Raw genomic sequence first — 22,200 nt, forward strand, 5'->3', positions numbered from 1 at the left:
ATTGAATAAAGTGTATTAGTATTATTAGAATTAGATATATTAGGATTAGTTGTGCTAAGATTATTTCTGATTATCTGTTTGGTTTCATGTATTAAAAATAATATACATTACATAATTTTTTTTAAAAGTATTCGTTTACAAAAATACCCTCGATATTGTTTGGAGAGGATTTGGAAGAAGTTTTAAAATGGCAATATTCTGTCTTTATACATGCTTATCTATATATTAAAAATTATGGTATTACTATTGCCATGATTTGTTATGTATAAAAATAGTACCGACTAGGGTATATAACTAATATAAGTTGATAAATACTATCAAATAAAATATTAATAATACCAAAACTACTACATATACTATTATTTTTTCTAATACATCCTATTAAGCGACCTATTAGTACAATATCCAAGGTTGTAGTGTATAGATATGATTCATTCTAAAAGTCTCAATTCGAATATCGAACACCGCGTAAAAATAGTAAAAAATAAGAAGAAAAAAAATTGTGCAAAGGCACATCAGCACTACCACAACATTGACCAAGTACAACCTTTGTGGTTAACTTGTCTTGTCATTTGATTTGATTAAATTGTTAAGTGGGAAAGGGGAAATAAAATATAATTTGGCCGTTGACATTGTCGAGAATTAAAGATGCATACGACTTTCAACCATTTCCTAGGTCTTTCTCAAATTATTTCTTAATCCAATGACAAAAGCCAAAGCCCCGCCCTTTTTGTGGTTATACAGTATATTTTTTTTTATTTTTTTATTTTTAATTTTCGCTCATATTTTATATTTTTGTCTAAAAAATTATTAAATATATATAAATAATAAATTTTAAATCTATTAAATTAGATGAAATGTGGTAAAATTGTGAATCTAAACCCATAAAGTTCAAATCCTAAAATCGTCTTTGCCACCACCCTATATTCATGTTGAAATTTCAGTTAATTTGAATTTGCGTCACATAAATTATTAAAGAATATTAAGAGATACAAATTTGGAACACTAAGTTGTCGCATGCAATACAATCTTTTACTGCTTGTTTTTTGAAAAGTTATTTTTATCCTGGACATTTTGTCTGAAGCACATTTTGCACAAAACTAATTTGAAAAACTAAAAGATTAGTTGAAAATATATGCATCACTATTATTTAATATAAAAAAAAGGCAGTCACGTGCTAATTCTTTTATTTTTAGTATGTAAATACATAGACAGGTATAATAGAAGATTAAACATATGTAAATTTAATATTCTTTTCTGAAATATAGAATATTACATCATCTGGATGCAGATTAAACATAGAGCATGGATATTTATATTTATTAAAAACAAGCAATGTATATTTAAATAATAATAGTGCCAATTTCTATCTTCTAGTTTATACAACCGGCACAGTATCAGTATTGGTTCTAATGATTGGTAATAATAACTATGTGTTGAATGGTATTATTATTATTATTATTATTATTATTATTATTATTATTATTATTATTATTATTATTATTATTATTCCCAATTTAAAATGCATAATAAAGAAAGTTGTCGTAACTCGTAACTGCTTACACAGAGGATGTCCCCCTGGATCATTTTAATTTAGAAGGTATGCCTGTAATTGATTCTGTGTCTAAAACAGCGTGAGATCCAATGGAATTTGTCTATTCAAATAGTCTTTTATTTTATACGATACTCTATTAAATTAAAAAAAGAACGATATATTTTTATATTTGAAATTTTTTAATTTTAATTTTATCTCTAATAACACACATTTATAATCATAAAATATTATATAACATATTTAATATTATTATTTTAATGGTTTATTAGTGATATTGTATTAAATGTCTTTCATTTTAAACTTCGTTCCAAATCAAACACTATCATATAAAATAATATTTTGAAAGTAATAGTATTGGGTTCTTTAATTTTTGGCAAAATTATTTTAGTACCGTCATCGTGAGAGTGCGGTGAGATGGTTGGGATCCACTCAGTGGCGGAGCCAGAATTTTCATTAAGGGGTGTCAAAATATATAAAAGTAAACATACTGGGAACTTAAGGGGAGTCAATACATAGTATATATATATATAATTTATTTTTTTACCTACTTACACAGTGTATTTTTTTCGCGTAGGGGTGTCATTGGACACCCCTCCTATAAGGTGGCACCGCCACTAGATCCACTCATAACTAGAGGTCTCAAATTAGAGCCTTGCAAGTGAAGAACCTCCTAGTAGAAAGTTTTACTGACATAATGAGCTAAAACAGTGCAACTTCGAATTAGTCGGGCCAATGAGTTTCATGTGCGACATAATTAAACAAGCAAAAGACTAGAGAAATGTATATTTTTAGTCGCTTCCAAAAATAATAATCGATAAAATATACTATATTTATTCTATCCAAAAAAATATTCATACTTTATACGCTTTTGATTAGCAAATGCAATTAGTTCCGGCGGACGAGTATTTTGCCCAAAAAATTAATGTAGTAGCTTTACTTTTGGATACATTAAATGGAATTGGACCGCTCAATCAATGACTGCTAGCGCCGTCTGCATACTGTACAGTAAGTCAACGCGGAGAAAAATAGAAAACCCCATCCACACAAATTTTCAACTAACACCACAGTCGCCATCCTCAACAACTATCTGCTACTAACATTAAGACTCTGACATAATAATAATAATAATGAACAAATAAACCAAGAAAAATATATCTTACAGTTTCTTCAACCATTTTTCACATCACATAACAGAAACTTTTCAAGAAACACCAAAATCTCACTCTGATTATGTTGTGAGATTGACTAAATCTAATCCATAAACTCAGAAATAGAAACAAGTTTCAGCTCTTGTAATACGCAACAGGATACTGTACGTTAGAGAGTGACTTTGATGCCACGATCCAGAAATAGAAACAAGTTATTCTATGGGACAGTAATCTTGCTACCATGATCCATTGAGATTCTAAGCAACAATAATCTTGCTACCACGATCCATTGAGATTCTAAGTGACAAGAGAGACCTTACTACCACCACAATCGCAATTCATTCTAAATATTTGAGTGATCTTGCTATCACGATCCATCAGCACTTTGTTCCTTCGTTTAGGGTAAAAAAAAGTTGTGTTCTCCTTGTTGAATAGGTAAAGTAGGTATACAAACAACTTTACCTACCAAAACAAGGAGACAGGCCAGGTTGGTGCAAAAACTGCTGAATTTGAGAGTAGTTTACAGTGTTGAATTTTCAGGCCAATAGGGTATGGGATCTTCTTTTATCTTATCTATCACCACCCTTTTCTTATCATGTTTTCTTGTACACTCAGGTCCACTTTCTTTTCAACAATTAACACCAAATTTCACAGCTTCATTTCTCACTTTCATTGATACTTCAGGAGCTTTCTTGTCATCATCAAATGGAACTTTCAAAGCAGCAATTATAAACACAAAATCCCAAGAAAGATCCTTCTACTTTGTCATCATTCACTCAGAATCCAATGTTGTTGTTTGGTCAGCAAATCGCAATTTGCCCGTCTCTGATTCAGCTGAGTTGCGCCTTTCTGTTGATGGCCTCGCTCTTTTTGATGATTCAGGTGACCCCATTTGGTCAACAAAGCCATTGCATTCGCGTAGTAGTAGTTTTGTTTCTTCTATGCAGCTTCTTGAATCCGGAAACTTGTTACTGATGGATCAGTTGAATAATAGTCTGTGGGAAAGTTTTGATTTTCCGACAGATACAGTTGTTTTAGGCCAAAGATTACCTGTTGGGAAATCGTTGGTTAGTTCGGAGGAAAAAGATGAACTTGAAGAAGGGGATTATGAATTCGCGCTGGCAAAGAATGATGCATTGTTGCAGTGGAATGAAATGGTTTATTGGAAATTGACTATGGAAACTAAGGCTTTTAGAGATACAAATACTCAAGTGGAGTATATGAATATAAAGAGCAATGGTTTGTTTCTTGTTGGTGCTAATGGAACAGAAATAGCTGTCCAAGTGATATTGGGAGAGTTGAAATCTCCTGATTTTAGGGTTGCTAAATTGGAAGAGAATGGACAGTTCAGTATCAAAAGATTTAGTAAGGGAAATTGGCTGTCTGAATTCAGTGCTCCTTCTGATAGTTGTCGCGTCGCTTTCACTTGCAAGAAGCTTGGTGTTTGTGATGGTGGGAGATGTTCTTGTGCACCGGGATTTCGTGTTAGTTCTGAGGTAAATGGTAGTTGTGCTCCAATTGATAGAAATTTAGTAATGCCAGATTCTTGTAATGCATCTTTGAATGTAAATGTTACTGAATTGGGAAATTCTGTTTCATACTTGAAGCTGGAAAATGGTATGGACTATTTTGCTAATGATTTTACTGAGGCTGTAATGCGTGATGTTAGTTTATCTGTTTGTCAAGATCTTTGTTCTAAGAATTGTTCTTGTTTAGGTATTTTTCATGATCAGTCCTCAGGGTCATGTTATATGATTGAAAATTTTCTTGGTTCGATTTTGAGGGGATCGAATTCTGGTAGTGGAAGAGGTAGATTGGGATACATTAAGGTGATTTCTCAACCTTCTTCATTTGATCCAAATGATGACTTAAGTGACAAGAGGTCTAAATTCCCTGTCGTTGCTATAGTGTTACTTCCTTCTTCCGCAGTTCTGTTTATCCTTGTGATAATGGCTGGGATAATATGGTTGATGAGAAGAAAAAGATTGTTGAAAAATTCAGGGAAAGAGCTTGGCCGAGTTGATTCTTCTTTGTCTGGTGAGCTTGAAAATTTTTCCATACTAGGATTGCCTGTGAAATTTGATTATGAGGAGATAAGGCTAGCAACTGAAGATTTTAGAACTAAAGTTGGATCTGGTGGATTTGGGACAGTATATAAAGGTACACTTTCTGATGGAGCAGTTGTTGCTGTCAAGAAGATGAATTGTCTCGGGGCTCATGGGAAAAGGGAGTTTTGTACTGAGATCGCGATTATAGGAAGAATTCACCATGTTAATTTGGTGAGTTTGAAAGGATTTTGTGCACATAGGGGAGAAAGGTTTCTGGTGTATGAATATATGAAACGAGGCTCATTGGATCGTACCCTTTTTGGGAACGGACCTGCCTTAGATTGGCATACCAGATATGAGATCGCACTAGGAACAGCACGTGGGCTCGCTTATTTGCATGGTGGTTGTGAGCACAAGATCATACATTGCGATGTGAAACCAGAAAACATACTCCTACATGACAACCTGCAGGTAAAAATATCAGATTTCGGGCTTTCCAAACTGCTAAATCCTGAGCAATCTAGTTGGTTTACTACCATGAGAGGAACTCGAGGCTACTTAGCCCCCGAATGGCTGACCAGCTCAGCCATAACAGAGAAATCAGATGTCTACAGTTATGGAATGCTATTACTAGAAATAGTACGAGGGAAGAAGAACTCCTCGATTCAACAACCGAGAAACACTTCTCAGAGTGAGAGTAGCGAGAGGAATAGACTTTCTCCATCTAGTCTTGGTTCAAGAAATCAGCCAATCTATTTCCCATTATTTGCATTAGAAATGCATGAGGAGAAAAAGTACCTGGAGCTTGTGGATCCGCGGATTCTGGGGCTTGTGAAAGTTGAAGAGATCGAGAAGCTAGTACGTGTAGCTTTATGTTGTTTGCATCAAGAGCCAACTCTGAGACCAACAATGGCCAATGTTGTTGGCATGTTAGAAGGTGTGTTGCCTTTAGGTGAGCCACAGGTTCAGTCGCTCAATTTTCTGCGTTTTTATGGTCGTAGGTTTACTGAGGCATCGATGATCGAGGGTGATCAAGAGGTTAATGTGTTTGAGTTACATCAACAAAACAGGAACTTTAGCACTACTTCTAGTAGCTCTTACAATTCATTCTCTTATATGTCTTCACAGCAAGTATCAGGTCCTAGATAGCACAAGTAAATCTGGTTTCTTTTAGTTCAATATGTTATCCTATATAGTGTTATTTGTTCTTGAGCCGAGGGTCTATCGGAAACAGCCTCTCTACCCCATCGGGGTAGAGGTAAGGTCTGCGTACACACTACCCTCCCCAGACCCCACTTGTGGGACTATACTGGGTTGTCGTTGTTGTTGTTGTTATTGTATATAGTGTTATTTGAATACTTTAGCTGTAATATGATGGTGGTACCTCTTTTGTAAGGCAGTAAGAGTAGAAGTTTGTAATCTTCAATTTCTTGTATATAAATTATAATTTTAAGAGCACCTCTTTCATGAAGTTCTCTTCTGTTTTTTTTTTTTTTTTGGGCCCATGTACTACTCGAAATTCTCAAGTTTGCCCTCGGTTACACTTTTGGTCTATTATACTATTATTGCTAGCAAATCGTTCGTATTTGTCCTAACTATTAACGGAGCTTTAGCGTGAAATGGATAGACTCCACATGTCCGAATTCTTGAGAAAAGATGTTCAAATTTACTCTCCTCCCCAAATTTTCTACTATGGTTCAAAATTACCCTCGAGTTGGAGCTCCATTAGGGGTCAAGGGCGACTATTTCCTAATGCCGAGAGTAATATCAATGGCGAGAGTAATATTAGATCAAAATTTTAATGAAGGACAAGGTTGCTCAATCAAATATTTATTAATGCCCTCTTTTGCTCTTCCTAATATAATTTTTCTTTAATATTCTGGTCTCCAAAAATACAAACATCGACATACAAGCCCCAAGTGTTTTCTTAACAAATGGTAGATAACTCACTTCCTCAACTTCCCTTAATCCAAGATCCATTCTTAATACAACAACTGGGGCAACAACAATAGCCGTTCACCTAATTGTTTAAAGTAAAAATAGCCGGCGGATGTATAATTTATGTATAACTGTGTATAATCTATGTTTACCGACTCAAAATAGTAACAAGTGAATTTGACCGGCTATTTGTATAAGAATCACATAGTTTTTGAAGAGTTCACTTTGAACATGCTATATTGTGAGGATTCACCCTGCCAAATCCCATCTAGAATATAAGCAAAAAGATTTCCTTTACTGTACATTTGATCAAAAATCTCCATGTTCACTCTACTCAACTCAAGAGTGACACAAAGCAAAAAGGGAAAGGGGAAAAAAGATATACATAGCTCACCTAGCTAGATAATCCTTGACATATATAGCAAGGGGACAAAAGGATAAAATAAAATTGGAGATCAATAGCTTCAGCTACCGTGTTCTCTTGGCCATGGACGATTAAGAAGTTTCCAATAAAGAATGCATGGCTTCTAACATTGAGCCAGACCATTCATTCACACTTTACCAATGGCCAAGATCTCCACAAAAACCAGCCATCATATAATCAGCAAACAAGAACGTTAGCCGACCATGCAACTAATTATGATCTCTTCTTGTTTCTCACTTGCCTGTCCCCATAAGCTGCCAAAGAATTAAACGGAAAAGCAACAACCAATTACTTTATCTTCATGCTCTTTCCATGTTCCTTACCCGTCGTCTACTTTAAAGATTCTACTTATAAAATCCCGAAATCTTTTAGAGTAGAGCTTTGGATCAACAGCAGATATGGAAGTGGGATCCACTTGTAATGACTTGTATGCATGTTCGAGCCTTTTGCTGATATCATAATCTTGAAGAATGTCAATAATGCCCAAGCAAAGGATAGCACAGCCACCCTGTGCAGAAGTTGACTCGCTTCCATTCCCTGTTGTATGAACCGCCCTTGCAGGCACGTTTGCAGCTGAAGATACAGGAAGCTTCCTGAGACATCACAAGAGCCATGTTTGAAGTTCTTAACATTTGTAAAATATTTTGAAAATGGTTTTCTTTACATCTTTTAAATTCAAGATTGAAAAATAATGAATTGATAGGAAATTCATTCAAGGCTAGAAGATTAACACACAGTACAGACATAGAAACCAAATGACCATTTCTTAACTGGGCTTAATAAAGGTAGAAGTTTCTGTTGGAAGTCACATAACCAGCAACTTATGTATCCATGATTGTACCAGAAGATTGACAGACAAAGCTCCAAATTACTGAGGGGATAAGACAACGCCCAACATCCAACGAATGATCAATAAACGGTTCCAAACTTAGCAGTCCTTGCTATCATAACCAATACCTTACGTTATATATCTAGAGGTTATTTGTATAACTAGATGCAAAGTCAGCCAATCACATGAACTGTTCAACTATCAAATAGCTAAATTCTTGACATGCACATTTTTACAAGCGTCCAAAGTGGTTCAGCAGTTAAGGAATGAAGGTTGATTTTAACAGTTTCTTAATTGTTCAAGGATCTTGAATAGGTGCATTTTGATGTGCAGATGGTCTTTTCGGTTCCAAAACTAGCTCGTTGATTTTGATACTACGACGAAAAGTATGCTTGCATGCACAAGAAAGAGAAGTTGATGGCTGAATACTGCAGTGGCCCAAAGGAAAACTGCTTGAAAATATCAACGTATCAAGCACATAATTAGATTGGAAGTAAAATAAAATGAAATAAAACTTCAAATTGCTGAGGTAGCTCTAAGAATATTTCATATTGTTCCTTTCTGCTGGCCAAGCAGGATGAGAAGAATTAGAAACTACAAGATGGACACTTCTAGGAAATGAAGTGCACTTTGGTATCAAAAGAGGGGATGCCTACCCAATGTTCAGCATTTCCATAATATTATATTTCTTTTATTGATTGGAAAAGAATAGAGGTAATTACTTCAAAGTTAGGGAACCGAGCAGGACATACCATTCCTCCATCATCTGTCCCTTATCAGGACTCTCTGCATCACATAAACAATAATCTTGAGCATCAGCTTTGCCTGAAAATATATCAGTGAGTATTCTCAGGAGTGATGCAATCAAGTTGCACAAAAAGTATATCATAAAGCAGATAAAGAGATATAACAATTGCAATGTGGATGTACAAAGATTTCCAGAGTTGGTACCGGAAGGTGACAAATTCATCTCGCCATTGGTGCTATAATTGCAGAAATGAACACCAATCAAAAGACTGTAATCCATGATATTCTCAGCTTCCAGAAACTGACAATCTATATCAATTTGTCTGAGAACCAGAAGAACAAAGTCGGGCTGTTAATTCTATGAATATATAGACAAAAACAAAAGAAAATCGGACTAGTATTTATTACCTTATAAGCTCTTTAAACCAAGATTGTCGCAATTGAAAGACAAAGTTGAGATCAAGGTCTTTAAACGTGGTAGTCTCATCGGCCTCTCCTCCTGGCTTATCAGTTGTACGGCCATAAGAGGATCCTTTTAAATCAAAACGCTTATGGATAACACGTCTCGAGTAGAACATGTTCCCCATAACAACAAAACGTGTCTGGTTTATACATTGAATAAGAGAGTGTAAGAACTCGAGCAATATCTGCATACGGAACTATCCACAACCTTCTTTGGAAATCCAGAGAGTTTATAGCATTAAAAGAATCTCAAAACATACCTTTTGGCATCCAACCATTTTAACACAATGTAGACCAAAAAACTTTGTGACCAAGGAGCTTCTGTACTGACCAACATGTCGGTAATAACTTTGAAGCATCCTAATCAGCACCTGAGTAGCACGAAAAATCAGTAAAAAGAATCATATTATCTCCAGCAGCAATGTGTTGCTAAAGAGGAAAGCCATAGTGCAAGTGATATATAGAATGTACGCCCTATTCAAATAACTAACAGCTGTTTCTCTTCTTAAGTATTGAGATGCCCGCGTTCACTAACCTTAACTTCGGACTTTTTCAAAGTTTTGATGATAAATCGGTCATCTTGAGTTAGATAGAAGTTGCTGCCACTTTTCCCAGGGGAAGACAGTTCCCTAAGTGCATCATTTCCACAGATAGCTAGCATGTACTCAGCTGGATCTATTCCAAACAATTCCCTAAGCTTTCTAATAACATAATTGAAAAGGAAACAGCAATTAATATAATGTTGAAGTTTGCTCAACCACATACCAGCAGTGCTACTACCAAAACGTAATTAGCTAAACAATAACGATAAGTCAATCTCTTCCACTAAAACGTGCAAAAAATTGGATGCTGGAGTTCCACCAAATATACTTGAAAACAATCGCTAAGATTCCTAACAACATACACGAAACGGAAACAGCAGTTATTATAATGTTGCACTTTGCTCAACCACATACCAGTAGTGCAAATACCCAAAACCAATACTTAGCTAAATATTAACGATAATTCAATCTCTTTCACTATACGTACTTGAAAACCATGGGACAGTAGTCCTTCCATTTGAAGTCTAGGACCTGATGGGGCGGTGTAAATTTTGAACCTTCGGGTGGAAACCTTGTCCAGAACTTCTCATTAGGATCGAAATCCAAATTCCTTAATTCTCGGGTAACTGAGGCGTGCTTCTGAGTAGAATACCTGTATAAATGCATAACATATGAACACATAACCAACCACATAAAATTCTTAAACTTCAAAAACATGGCCTAAATACATAACCAATTATATTATATAAAGTTTTTTTTTTAATGATGGTGCGTCTTGGCTAGCTTGGGCGCACCTCGACTATTCCACTGGGTACCTGCTACCTCCCACTAGCGCAGGTACCGAGAACTATATATGGTTCTTATACTCCAAAAATCATGGCTTAATTGCTGAAGATAACAATAAAAAGCCGAGCATTACCTAATACCTAGCTGAAGACTAAGCACCAAATCATAATTCTTATGTCCTTTCGTTATCACTTGCCCAGGCTTCTTCGTTTCCACAACTTCAGAAATCTTCTGAAAATCCCCATTTTCATCTCCTCCTTCAGAACTCTCACTCTCTTCATCGTCGCCGTCATCATCATCATCCTCATTCCTAGGAACAAACGCCTCCCTATTATCAACAATATCACAAGTAATGTCCCCTGCTTCACCATCAGATTCCCATATACAAATCCTCGGTAAATTCACATTCCTTTCGCGCATATTCATCGTCACTGACGATCTCCTCAAAATCCCCCCACCTCCATTACCACCACCACCACCATTTCCACTACCAAAATTTTGTTTAGACAAATTACTTTCTCCCCACGAACCACCACCACCACCACTACTAGTACTACTAATACAAGTCCTACCATCAGGCCAACTAAAAACCCCATTTCCTTTAATAACCCCATTATCCCAATCCCCTTCATATCTTTTCCCATTACCCCAAATCATCACCCCTTTACCACACATAACCCCTTTTTTCCACTCCCCAATATACTCATTCCCATTCCCTCCCCACACATATCTCCCTTCCCCTTCTTGTAAATTCCATTTCCAAGAACCAACATACAAATCCCCATTAGCATACAACTTCTCACCAAACCCATGCTTCATATCTTTCGCCCACCAACCTCTATAAGTATCTCCATCAGCTCCAATAAATGTACCATATCCATCCATTCTACCTTCCTTAAAATCACCTTCATATGTTGCTCCTGATGGCCATGAAAACTTCCCTTTTCCACTTGCTTTCCCTTTTTGCCATTCTCCTTTATACATACATCCATCTGACCATAAATACTGACCATTACCGTGCGGCACTTTTCCTAAGAATGTTCCTGTGTATAGATCTCCATTTGGCAACTGTTTCAGCTCAGAAGCTATAGCTATATTATCGTCATTTGTTGGCATAATGCGCCGTGAAACACTTTCACGCATTTTTTTTCTTTTTCTTTTTTTGAGCTGTAAAGAGAAGTGATAAACTCAGTGCTATGTTCGCCGGAGTAAAAACGGAACCGACGACATTGCCGGTGCCGGTGCCGGAGACTTCTTTATGGTTTAAGTTTTTCTCTCTCTTGCTTTTGCTTTTTTGAATTTTTTTTTGGTGGAATTGTTGAGCACTACTACTTTTTTCAGTAGAGAAGATTAATATAACAGCTTTTTTGAATTTTGTTGTCTGAAATGTGTTTGTTTTTTGTTTTATTTGGAGTAGTGTACGTATATTGCATAGAATAATCTGTATTTTTATTTTATTTTATTTTATTTTATTTTGGAAAATAAAAAAGAGAAAAAGAAAAAAAAACAACGACGACTTCAGAATGTGTACATGAGTTGGGGGGGGGGGGGGGGGGGTGAGTAGGGGGGGGGGGGTTGGGGCGGGCAAATTAGCGACGTGCACCCATTTTCTAATAATTTTCTTATATATAAAATAAAATATAAAATCTTTTGTTCTTTTATTTTGCTAGATTGTGCATCATTTTTATCCTTTTTCTTTTTTGGGGGTGTGAGAGCTACACCTATTTTTTTTTTAGAGTTTAAGTTATATACATAAAAAGAAATATTACATTGATCGTGCCTTTTTGCGGGGTTTGAGAGCTAAATATATTTTTCTAGAGTTTAAGTTATATTTACCGTCAGCATAAAAGAATTTTATGCTGACCATGGATGTAACTTAACCTCTTCTTTTTATGGTGATAACTTCTAAAACTTGTACCCAAGTGATATTTGACATTTGAGTGTATACATACCTTACCCCTACCTTATGTGAAATGAAGAGGTTGTTTCCGATAAACCCTCAGCTCAAGAAAAGTATTTCAAATACAAAAATAAAAGAAGATGAAAATATTTAAAAAAATAAAATATTTACAACAAAAAATAGTAAAGATAACCAAAGTGAGAGAAGTAACAATAATAATAAAATTAAAGTAAGATGATGATAATAATAATAATAATAATAATAATAATAATAATAATAATAATAATAATAATAATAATGAGATGAGCCTACAGACAAGAGGGAGCATATAAGGTGCTCTAAACTAGAATCATACTCTCCCATAGAAAAAAAAAAATCGCGACTAACTACGAACCTTCTATCCTAATCTTCAATTTATATACTCTCAATTACCTTTCGCTAGTACAAATATTGGTTATTCTGCCCACCAAATGCAAAGAAATTAGCTATTGTTAGTGTTATTTGTTATGCTAGAATTTGAAGCTTGATCTCAATCATTTACATTATTTATTTATTCACTTTATTGACTACTATATCTATTGTGACTAGGGTTGTTTACGGTTTGACAGGAAACCGATCCAAATCGAAAACCGAACTAAACCGATATTTTTCTTGATTTGGATTGGTTTTGATTTTAAATTAAAAACCGATAATATTTGATTTGGTTTTGGTTCTATTATAAAAAACAAAAAAATCGAACCGAATTGATTAATTATATAAAAATATTAATAATTATTGATATATGATATAATATCTTTTCGTAAATAATTTTAAATACTTTATGCATTTTAATTATTATTTTGAATTTTGATATATCCTACTTATATCTTAAAAGATTGCCTAAGCCCAAAAGAATAGGAATCGGCCAATTTTCTTTCCTTAAGAGAATCTAATTCTCTAACCTACACACATACTTTTTCCTAATAGAAGAGTTAGAAAAAAAAACTTATGACAAGAGCGAAGAAAGCAAACTCAATTAGCAAGACTATAGTAGCTAAAGCTTGAGAAAGTAAACTTTTAGTTTGTTTTTTGTTCATTTTTTTCGTATAAACAGGTAAATAAACTTTCAGTTCCGAAATAAATATATAAAAAAACATAAATTTAGCAAATTATTTTCATATTGTTGTCTAGTGTTGTTTTACTATTATCGACTTATCATTAGCTTACTAGGAACCGAAAAACCGAACCAAACCAACAATAACCAAACTGATGGTTTTTATGTAATTTAATTTGGTTTTGGTTTTAAAATTTTAAAAATCTATTAAATTGGTTTGATTTTGGTTTTAATCAAAAATCGGCCAAACCGAACCGTGAACACCCGTAGTTGTGACACTATTACGTGCAATGGCATGCACTTTGACAATTTGATTTGTGAGTAAAACATTAGACTACATATATGGTCGTAAAACTTTATTTCGTGTTACTTTGTATCCCAAAATTCAAATCTACTTTCTACTATTATCAATTGGTTCTATCTATTGTATCTATACATGTTATTTTAAGAAATTATTATACACATTGATTAAAAATTATTCAATAGGGTACAACATTTCAATTTTACTAAAGATGCTTTTTGCTTTTTATCTTCTACTTACTTACTATTACACGTCATTAATGCTCATTCAAGAAGAATTGTAAATGAACAAAATTCATTATGCTATCGTAAAATACAAATGATTTATTCATATATGCCATCCGTTTCAATTTATGTATCTTAATTATCTGTTTTGAGTCTGTTTAGTTTGTTTCAAATAAAAAAAATTAATTGTTATGTTAAGTAAATTTTTTATTCTAACATTCCATGTTTACCCTATGACATTTGCTTATAGAAATATTACATATATTTAAGATTACAAGATTTAAAGAGTACTTTTTATGTGTTATACATATTTTTATTTTAAACTCACAAGATTCAAAGTTTGTTTTATATTCTTAAATTTCGTATATGCTCAGATTAAAATACCAAAAAAAGAAAGTAACTTAATGGAGTAATTAGTTTAATGCATACACAAAATGAAAAGATTCTTTAGCAATTTTAGTGCCATAGAAAAAAAATGAGGAACTTTATTTAACCCTATAAAGTATGGATAACGGGATTTTGATATTCCTTTTTTATTCTTTCAATGTACTCCCTCCTTATATGATCTGTCGTGTTTCTTTTTTACACGTCCCTTAAGAAAATATTAAATAGGAAAGGTTTTTGATTATTTTATCCTTATTTATGTCTTAAGATATAGTTTCTCTTCATTTATTACTTATTCATAATTAAGGTATTTGTAGTCTTCAAGAACAAGTATTGTCCTTTCTGGTCTATATTTCATTAATGTGGTGCTTATGCTTTTCTGAGTCGAGAGTCTATAGGAAACAACTTCTCCATCCTCACAAGGTAGAGGTAAGGTCTGCGTACACACTATCCTCCCTAGACCCCACGGTGTGATATAATGCTGAGTATGTTGTTGTTGTTGTTGTTGTTGTTGCAGTCTTCAAGAACAATTAATATTAAGGGGAGAATAGAAAAAATATAATTTGTTGTTGTTGTTGTTGTAGTCTTCAAGAACAATTAATATTAAGGGTAGAATAGAAAAAATATAATTAATTTACTCTTGAACTTCTAAAATGACAAATAACTTGAGACAACTGTATGGGTCCAAATTTGGACAACCACGACCATTGACGACGACAAACGACGAGATCTTCATAGCTTGACGTCCTGTGGAGGACGACAAACAAAAGAAAAGATACTGCATGACTTTTACAATAGTGCAGGCCCAACAGGGGCACTGGGAATATTCTTTCGAATATTCCCTATGATATGTCTTTTAGGGTTCAGGAGAGGTTTGTCCCTTATATATAGCGGGAAAACAAACTTGTAAAAGGACTTTGGCTTTTTTTAGCTTAGAACATTAACTGTAATGTTTTCCTACATAAACGATTGGCATTCTTAATGTTCAATCACTCCTCTTCGCAAGATCAATAACTATTATCCATTGTGTTCATCTTTTATTCCTTTGGTTCTAGAGTTTATTATACTTAGCTAAGATTTACCCCTTCATTTTCATTGGTTGATTTATTTAAAAAGGTTCCAATATCTTTTGAGTCAAACGATTTGGCGTCGTCTGTGGGGATTTCTATAGCTGAGGTTTTAGTTTCGTCTAGATCTTGAAAGGGATAATCACCTTTTCTTAGCCTCGCAAAGAACAACAATGGCAGGAAAGGGGGAAGCAAGATTAAAGGCAATAGTATGTGTCGCGAACAACCTTCTGGATTCCATCAATAAAGCCGGCAGGAAAGACAATGAAAATGCAACGCCAAACGCTACACCTGAAGGAGATACCTCACCCCCGCACAAAAGCTTGACTATCTCGCGCGAGAGGGAAACCTCAACATCCGCAGCAGGAGAAGCACCACCGATTGTGAAAAGGCTATTAGAAGAGTGGTTGACAAACACCTTGAGCAATATATTCAACAAACTCGTTCACAGGGATATCGGGGGAACAATACACGCAGAAACCGAAACAGCCGCCGATGAGCCAGAAACTTCACGCGCAGGTAACACTCATACTATTATTGATGTAGGTAACGATGCACATGCAGCCATCTTAAAGAAAATGGAAGAAATGGAAAATGAGAACAAAACATTCCGTGATTAGATGAAGGAGCATCAGGAAGGGTCGATAAAATACCGGGCGCTCCGAAGTTGCTACCAAAACGTGACGTAGGCCGATTCGTCGAGCAACCATACAATAAAGGGGCAGCTCCCCACTCTATTCCAAAAACCTTCAAAATGCCGCCATACTTGAAAATATACGATGGCACCACGAACTCGGAGGATCACATAATCCACTACGTCACGGTAGTAAAAGGCAACAATCTGTCAAAAGAACAGGTGTCATCGATGCTGCTGAAAAAGTTCAGCGAAACCCTAATAGGGGGAGTGCTGACGTGGTATTCCCAACTACCGGCACGGCCAATATCAACGTTCGAAGAAATGCCAGATAAATTTGTCACTACTCACGTGGGAGCGAAAAAGGCAGAAACCATAGTAAATGATATCTTCGCCGTTAGGCAGATGACATGTGAAGGACTTCGGGATTTCCTAGCCTAATTCAACAGTGTAAGAATGAGCCTACCGAACGTATCAGAAGGGATGGAGGTAGCAGCCATCCAAAATGGGTTAAATAGAAACGGGTCGAAAGCAACCAAGAAACTACTAAGTAGACTCATGAAGTACCCCCCACCACCACCACCACGTGGGAAGAAATCCATAATGCCTATTGTGCCGAAGTAAGGGCAGATGAGGATGACCTAAATGGCCCGATCCAACGGCTAACATCGGTCCAAACCAAAACAAGGAGAGATCGCTGCAACGATGGTCGAAAGGATCAACAATCCCGTTTCAATCGAGAAAGGCATCAGCCCTATATCCGGACATCTATCCCACTTCCTCCACGACATGCAGACGTCATGCCTCGACACACCGTGCCACACCGAAATGAAAGAGGTATGCCTCCACTATTATTTGCTCATAACTTTTGCGTTTCTCCTTCAGAAATAGTGTATGCACTAGAAAAGCTCGGCATAAAGGTACAGTGGCTGTAAGCACGTGATTTTTGCCCTATATGAGAATTAATCCCAAAAAATTCAAAATCAAATGATTTTCCTTGGTGTGCAATTTTGTGAGATTTTGTGATATTTTTGGATAATTATTTGTATTTGTCTGTGTTTGCTTATTTGTTAAATTAATAAAAAATACAAAAATATGTCGCATTTTGCATGTAGGATTTAATTCTACAATTGTTAGTAATTAAATTTGTTTTACAAAAATTAAAAATTACAAAAATAGGCATCTTTTTGCATTTTTAGCATTTAATGTCCAAATATACAATTTTATGCCTAATTATTACTTAATTGTGCATTAATTGTTATGGGGAGTTAATTTGCGCTTTTATAACTTAATTTAGTTCTTAATAATAATTTAAGTATTTTTAAAATTTAGTTTTAGAAAAATAAAAGAAGAAAAGAGAACAAAAATACAAAGAAAAATCGGATTGGGCCACTTCTTCAAGTTTCAACCCCAGGCCCAAATAATTGCCCAATCTTCCCCATGATCCAGTCCACTTCAGACCGGGTCGACCCAGTCCGCCCCATTAACACATTAACCCAACACCCACTCTTCATTTGTCAAAAACACAAAACAAAACAAAAGAAAAAAGGAACAAAAAAAAACCCTAAACCATCCGCCCTCTCCATCTTCTTCTTCTCCAAACCTTCAAACTCTAAGCTCCCAACCATGGCTGCTCGTACCAGCCTTCTTCTTCATCGTCAATACCACCCTAAACGACGACCATGGACGCCTGAACCGCCGGACCCCCGTCGAGCAGCAGCTGTCGCTGCTGCTGCTGCTTCACGTTCTTCTTCATCCTCAGCCCTACTCCGTTACTTCCCTCGTCGTCCAGCCCGTTCCGCCATGGACGTCGTCGACCAGCTGCTCCTGTTCTGCCTCACTTCATCTTCTTCAGCTTGAGCATCGCCATGACCAAGTTGTCTCCGAGCTGCTGCTTCATCTTCCTCCTTGACGAACAGCTGCTCGACGTCCTTAAGCCAAACAGATCCATCGAGTTGCTGCTACTGTTTCATCTTCTTCAGCTTTGCCATCGTCGACCATCTTCTTCTGCCTCTTCCCGTTCACGATGATGTCGAGCCCGCCGGAAAACCTTCCCAAACCATCATAGCTTCTGTGGTGTTTGCCGTTACTGTTTCGACGTACTTCTTAAAGTCGAGTTCATCGTCGAGTTAGTCGTTGAGTCCGGACAGATTTATTCCCATTTGAGGTTTGTCGAAACAGTCCATACAATCGAATTCATCGTTGTTCATCTCCGGTTAGTAAGTTTTAGAGTTTTATTTTGTCCGTATTTTGTTTTGATATTTTCGAATCTAAAATCGGCAAATGTTTGTTTTGTTCAAGTCTATGGTCAGATATTTGATTTTTGGTTTTGTTCATGTTCATATGTTTTTGTTGAATTAATTTTCAGATTTCAAATGGAAGTTAATTAGTTGTTTTTCATGTTTACTTCATGTTTGCATTGTTGTTTAAGTGAATATTTGTTAGTTTAATGTTTGTTAGATTCAAATTGAAATTTAATTAATTATTTCTTCAATTTGTTTCATGTTGTTATGTATTTTCCAGAAATTATTAATGTTGTTTGAGTCATGTGAATCCGTCATGTTTGTTGCTAAAAATAGATTTAATTCATGTTCATCTTTGTTTGAAGTTCATGTTTAAATCCAGTGATTTAATGTAAGTTTATGTTTGTCTTTGATTTGTTAATTTAGTTTGAATCATGTATTTTGTTGTTTGTATTGTTGTATTCTTGCTCATCCATTTTTGGTCTGAATTAACCAGGGTTGGTTCCCGATATGGTTAATTTATTTCCATTAATTTGGAGTTGTATTGTTCATCGTGTTCGTATAATTTGTTGTTGAATATTGTTGAGAAATTGGTCATCTTGGCTATATTTTGGTCAAGTTATGATTAATTGATTGTTTAGAGCTGATGGGGGTAATTTGGTAAATTGTATTGCATTCGGGGGGTAGAATGGTAATTGCAATAAGGTCGGAGGGGTATTTCGGTAATTGAACATTATTTTAATTCTTTATGTTAAGCATGAGGGACAAAATATAATGGGGTGGTTTTTGATGTATTTGTTTAACATAATGGGGGACAAGACAAAACATAATTGGGAGGAATCTTGTACTTGTTTAATGGGGGCATGGGGGACATATTGTAATGGGTTGGGAATGTGGTATTTATTTAATGTAGGCATGGGGGACAAAGTTAAAAATAAAAGAAGACATTTAATAGTGGGACAAAGCATGCCATTGGGGGAATAATTTGGGGTTGAGAATTCAAGACAAGGTCTTGCTATAAATAAGAGTTATTCTTGACATAAAAAGGACTTGCACATTATTGGGAGAACTTGAACATTAAGAGGGAAGGAGACCCGATTTGAACAAAAACAGATCTTTACACTTGAGAGTTGACATACTTTTATACTTGAGAGAGTTTTTGAGAGTAAAAGAGAAAGACAGTTTGAACTTTCACTCGAACAATTCTGTTTGCTTACCTTCGAGTGTCATTCAAAAATCCGAAACTACTGCATCTTGTATCTTTTCTCTCTTCTGCTTTGACTGCGATTGCACTTCGGCATTGCTGATTTTTCAATCTGTTGCTGGGTTATTCTACTGGTTGTTACTGGTTTTGCGGTGTTGCTGAACCTGCTGTTGCTGTGTTATTACTGCTGCTGACTCCTACTTCTTTTGTTCCTGTACTGCTGTTTCCAGGTACACATTTGTACACTCTCGGCTTGAAGAGAAAAAAATGAAATACTAATCAGGCTTTGTTCCTGTTGAATTCCTCCTGTTGGATTTGTGTTTGAATATTAATTTTCCTCTCTTTGTATAAAAATGTAGTTGATTGATTAAATGAGCAATGATGTCGCATATATATAACTTCTTCATCTAATAATGTTAGTTTACATTAATCGAAGAATAGTTAATCTGTTTTGATATTATTGTGCATCCATCTCATGTTCTAGCAAATAATAGAATGTAGAATGAAAGCAATTTTTCCTTGTACAAACGCGATCGCAATTTTCCGTACACATTAGCCGTAACTTAATAACTAATAAGTTGCGTTTTTTTTAGCATGTAAATAATTAGGAGATTTTCTTTTATTTTAGAGACGAACTTAATAGAAAAATGTAGTCACTATAGGTTTATCCTTTAAAAATAAAAATGAGACGAGCCTCACCAAATAAATCACAAAATCGTCGGGGCCCTCAATAAAATGCATCACCATTGACTAGACTTTGGATTTGGCCGTTTAATGAACCTTCACGGCCTCTTCCTAAAATAACAATACGTTAGACTCTTTAGGACGCGCCTTAATAAATCTTACCTTCTTAAACTCGGGTGTGCATTTATGTGACTCAAATCCAAATCTCAACGGAGTCGAAATGTGTTTCTAATCACGGGTACATTGATTGTGACGTGGTTCGAGATGCGTGTCCATGACGTTGCAAATTTCCTTTAAAAAAAAAATAAGAATGAGATGAGCCTCGCCAAACAAAAAATACAAAATTGCGGGGCCCAGTAAATATTTGCTTTCAAATTGCTTAGATTTCAGGATGGACCGTTTAGCAAAATTCCACGGTCCTACCCAAAATAAATACGCTAGTCGCTTTAGGTGCGCCCTTAATAAGTTAATTTCCTTAAACTCGGGTGCACATTGATGTGACCCAAATCCAAATCTCAACGGAGTCAAAGTGTGTCGACGACCACGGGTACATTGATTGCAACGTGGTTCGAGATACATTTTCACAACATTGCAATTCTTGACAAAAATAACAGTAAATGATAAAAGCGGTTAAAAGTTAAAATTCGCACATAGGTTCATATTCGTATAAAATCATATAATCAAGCCAAATATAACAGTTGAGAGACCGTGCTAGAACCATGGAACTCGGGAATGCCTAACACCTTCTCCCGGGTTAACAGAATTCCTTATCCAGATTTCTGGTACGCAGACTGTAATATGGAGTCATTCTTTTCCTCGATTCGGGATTAAAATTGGTGACTTGGGACACCCTAAATCTCCCAAGTGGAGACTCTGAAATAAACAAACCAATCCCGTTTCGATTGTCCTTTAAAAGGAAAAAACTCCCTCGTACCCTCGCGGGTACGTAAAAAGGAGGTGCGACAGCTCTGGCGACTCTGCTAGGGATTATTTACCCAGAACCACTGGTTCAGGGTTAGAAATTCGAGCTTAGATAAATTGTTATATTTGGCTTTATCTGATTTTTACAAGTTTTGAGCCTAATGTGCTAAATGTTACCTTTACCGCTTTGATATTATCTGAACTGTATATAAATTGTGCCGAAACCTTTCTCTTCTTACCTCCGGGGATGTGCTCACTGGTTGAGACTCCCTATTATGTTAGTGTCATACCCTAAATAAAAGAGGCTCGGAAAGTTTCTAAGTCGGCTGGCCTTTTGGTTCCCGGAAAGGAGCTCCTTCCTCAACTCGAGTTGTCCGCTCGGGTACACTGTCTAGAACACCGACCCAGGTTTTTGAACATAGAATAACGTGACTTCATGCCGGATCCCTAGTAGGAACGCTTATTTGCATCACGTTGCATTTGACTTAGGGGACTCAACACAGGGGTTGGGTCCGTCTAGGACTAGCAACCTGATATGAAAAGACCATCCTGATGCATCCTATTTGTTTTCCGTGCATTTATTTTGTCTCACTGACCGGTGTTTGAATATTATAAATATTGTGAAATTGAAAAAAAAAAAGAAATAGCGGTTAGGGAATTGATTGTTTATTTTTGAAAAAAATCCAATACCCAAATACTGTCCAAACTCTGCCGAAATTTTGAGAAAATAAAAAAAAAGCGTCTTATTAGTTTGTTTTATTAAAAGCAAAGGAAAAAATAGAAGAAAAAAAATCGTTGTTCTGTCTTGGTTGTTCAAAAAAAATAGAAAATAAATAAATAAAATAGTTTGTTTTTTAAAAAATAGTTTGTTTTGAAAGCGGTTTTATTATTTGTTGCAAATATATATATATAAAAAAATCCAAAAGTTTTTCTTTATTTCCAGAAATGTATATATATCTTTATTTGTTGCAAAAATATTTTCTTGCAAAGTCTAGAAAAGTTTTTTTTAGACTCCCAGTTTTCAAAACAAAAATCCAAAAATATTTTCCATTATTGACTTCTTTAG

General features: G+C 35.4%; 2 protein-coding genes across 3 annotated transcripts; one reads left to right on the plus strand and one right to left on the minus strand.

Annotated features, from left to right (window-relative positions):
- The first annotated feature begins 2,671 nt into the window (after positions 1-2,671).
- On the plus strand, positions 2,672-6,206 carry LOC107794536 (G-type lectin S-receptor-like serine/threonine-protein kinase At5g35370). 2 transcript variants are annotated; one of them, XM_075233606.1, is made up of 2 exons: positions 2,673-3,252; positions 3,388-6,206. In XM_075233606.1, exon 2 carries the CDS (start codon positions 3,645-3,647, stop codon positions 5,898-5,900), a length of 2,256 nt encoding a protein of 751 aa, XP_075089707.1. In that variant the 5' UTR covers positions 2,673-3,252; positions 3,388-3,644; the 3' UTR covers positions 5,901-6,206. The 2 variants fall into 2 exon arrangements, with proteins under 2 accessions (XP_016472520.2, XP_075089707.1); XM_016617034.2 differs by having other exon boundaries at positions 2,672-6,206.
- Positions 6,207-6,854: 648 nt separating this feature from the next.
- Positions 6,855-11,836, minus strand: LOC107794534 (phosphatidylinositol 4-phosphate 5-kinase 1). The gene is made up of 8 exons (XM_016617033.2): positions 10,613-11,836; positions 10,181-10,345; positions 9,687-9,852; positions 9,412-9,522; positions 9,098-9,291; positions 8,894-9,012; positions 8,695-8,767; positions 6,855-7,706 (listed from the first exon to the last, which is right to left on the minus strand). The coding sequence occupies exons 1-8, from the start codon at positions 11,620-11,622 to the stop codon at positions 7,433-7,435; spliced, it is 2,112 nt and encodes a 703-aa protein (XP_016472519.2). The 5' UTR covers positions 11,623-11,836; the 3' UTR covers positions 6,855-7,432.
- Positions 11,837-22,200: the final 10,364 nt, after the last annotated feature.

Source organism: Nicotiana tabacum, chromosome 16 (assembly GCF_000715075.1).
Source record: "Nicotiana tabacum cultivar K326 chromosome 16, ASM71507v2, whole genome shotgun sequence".
Taxonomy (NCBI): Eukaryota; Viridiplantae; Streptophyta; class Magnoliopsida; order Solanales; family Solanaceae; genus Nicotiana; species Nicotiana tabacum.

Coding starts and splice junctions, on each gene's coding strand:
- LOC107794536 (XM_016617034.2), top strand. CDS start 3,255: ATGGGATCTTCTTTTATCTTATCTATCACCACCCTTTTCTTATCATGT.
- LOC107794534 (XM_016617033.2), bottom strand. CDS start 11,622: ATGCGTGAAAGTGTTTCACGGCGCATTATGCCAACAAATGACGATAAT. Junction 9,292..9,411: donor AAATGGTTGGATGCCAAAAG/GTATGTTTTGAG, acceptor TGTATAAACCAG/ACACGTTTTGTTGTTATGGG. Junction 7,707..8,694: donor GGACAGATGATGGAGGAATG/GTATGTCCTGCT, acceptor GTGATGTCTCAG/GAAGCTTCCTGTATCTTCAG.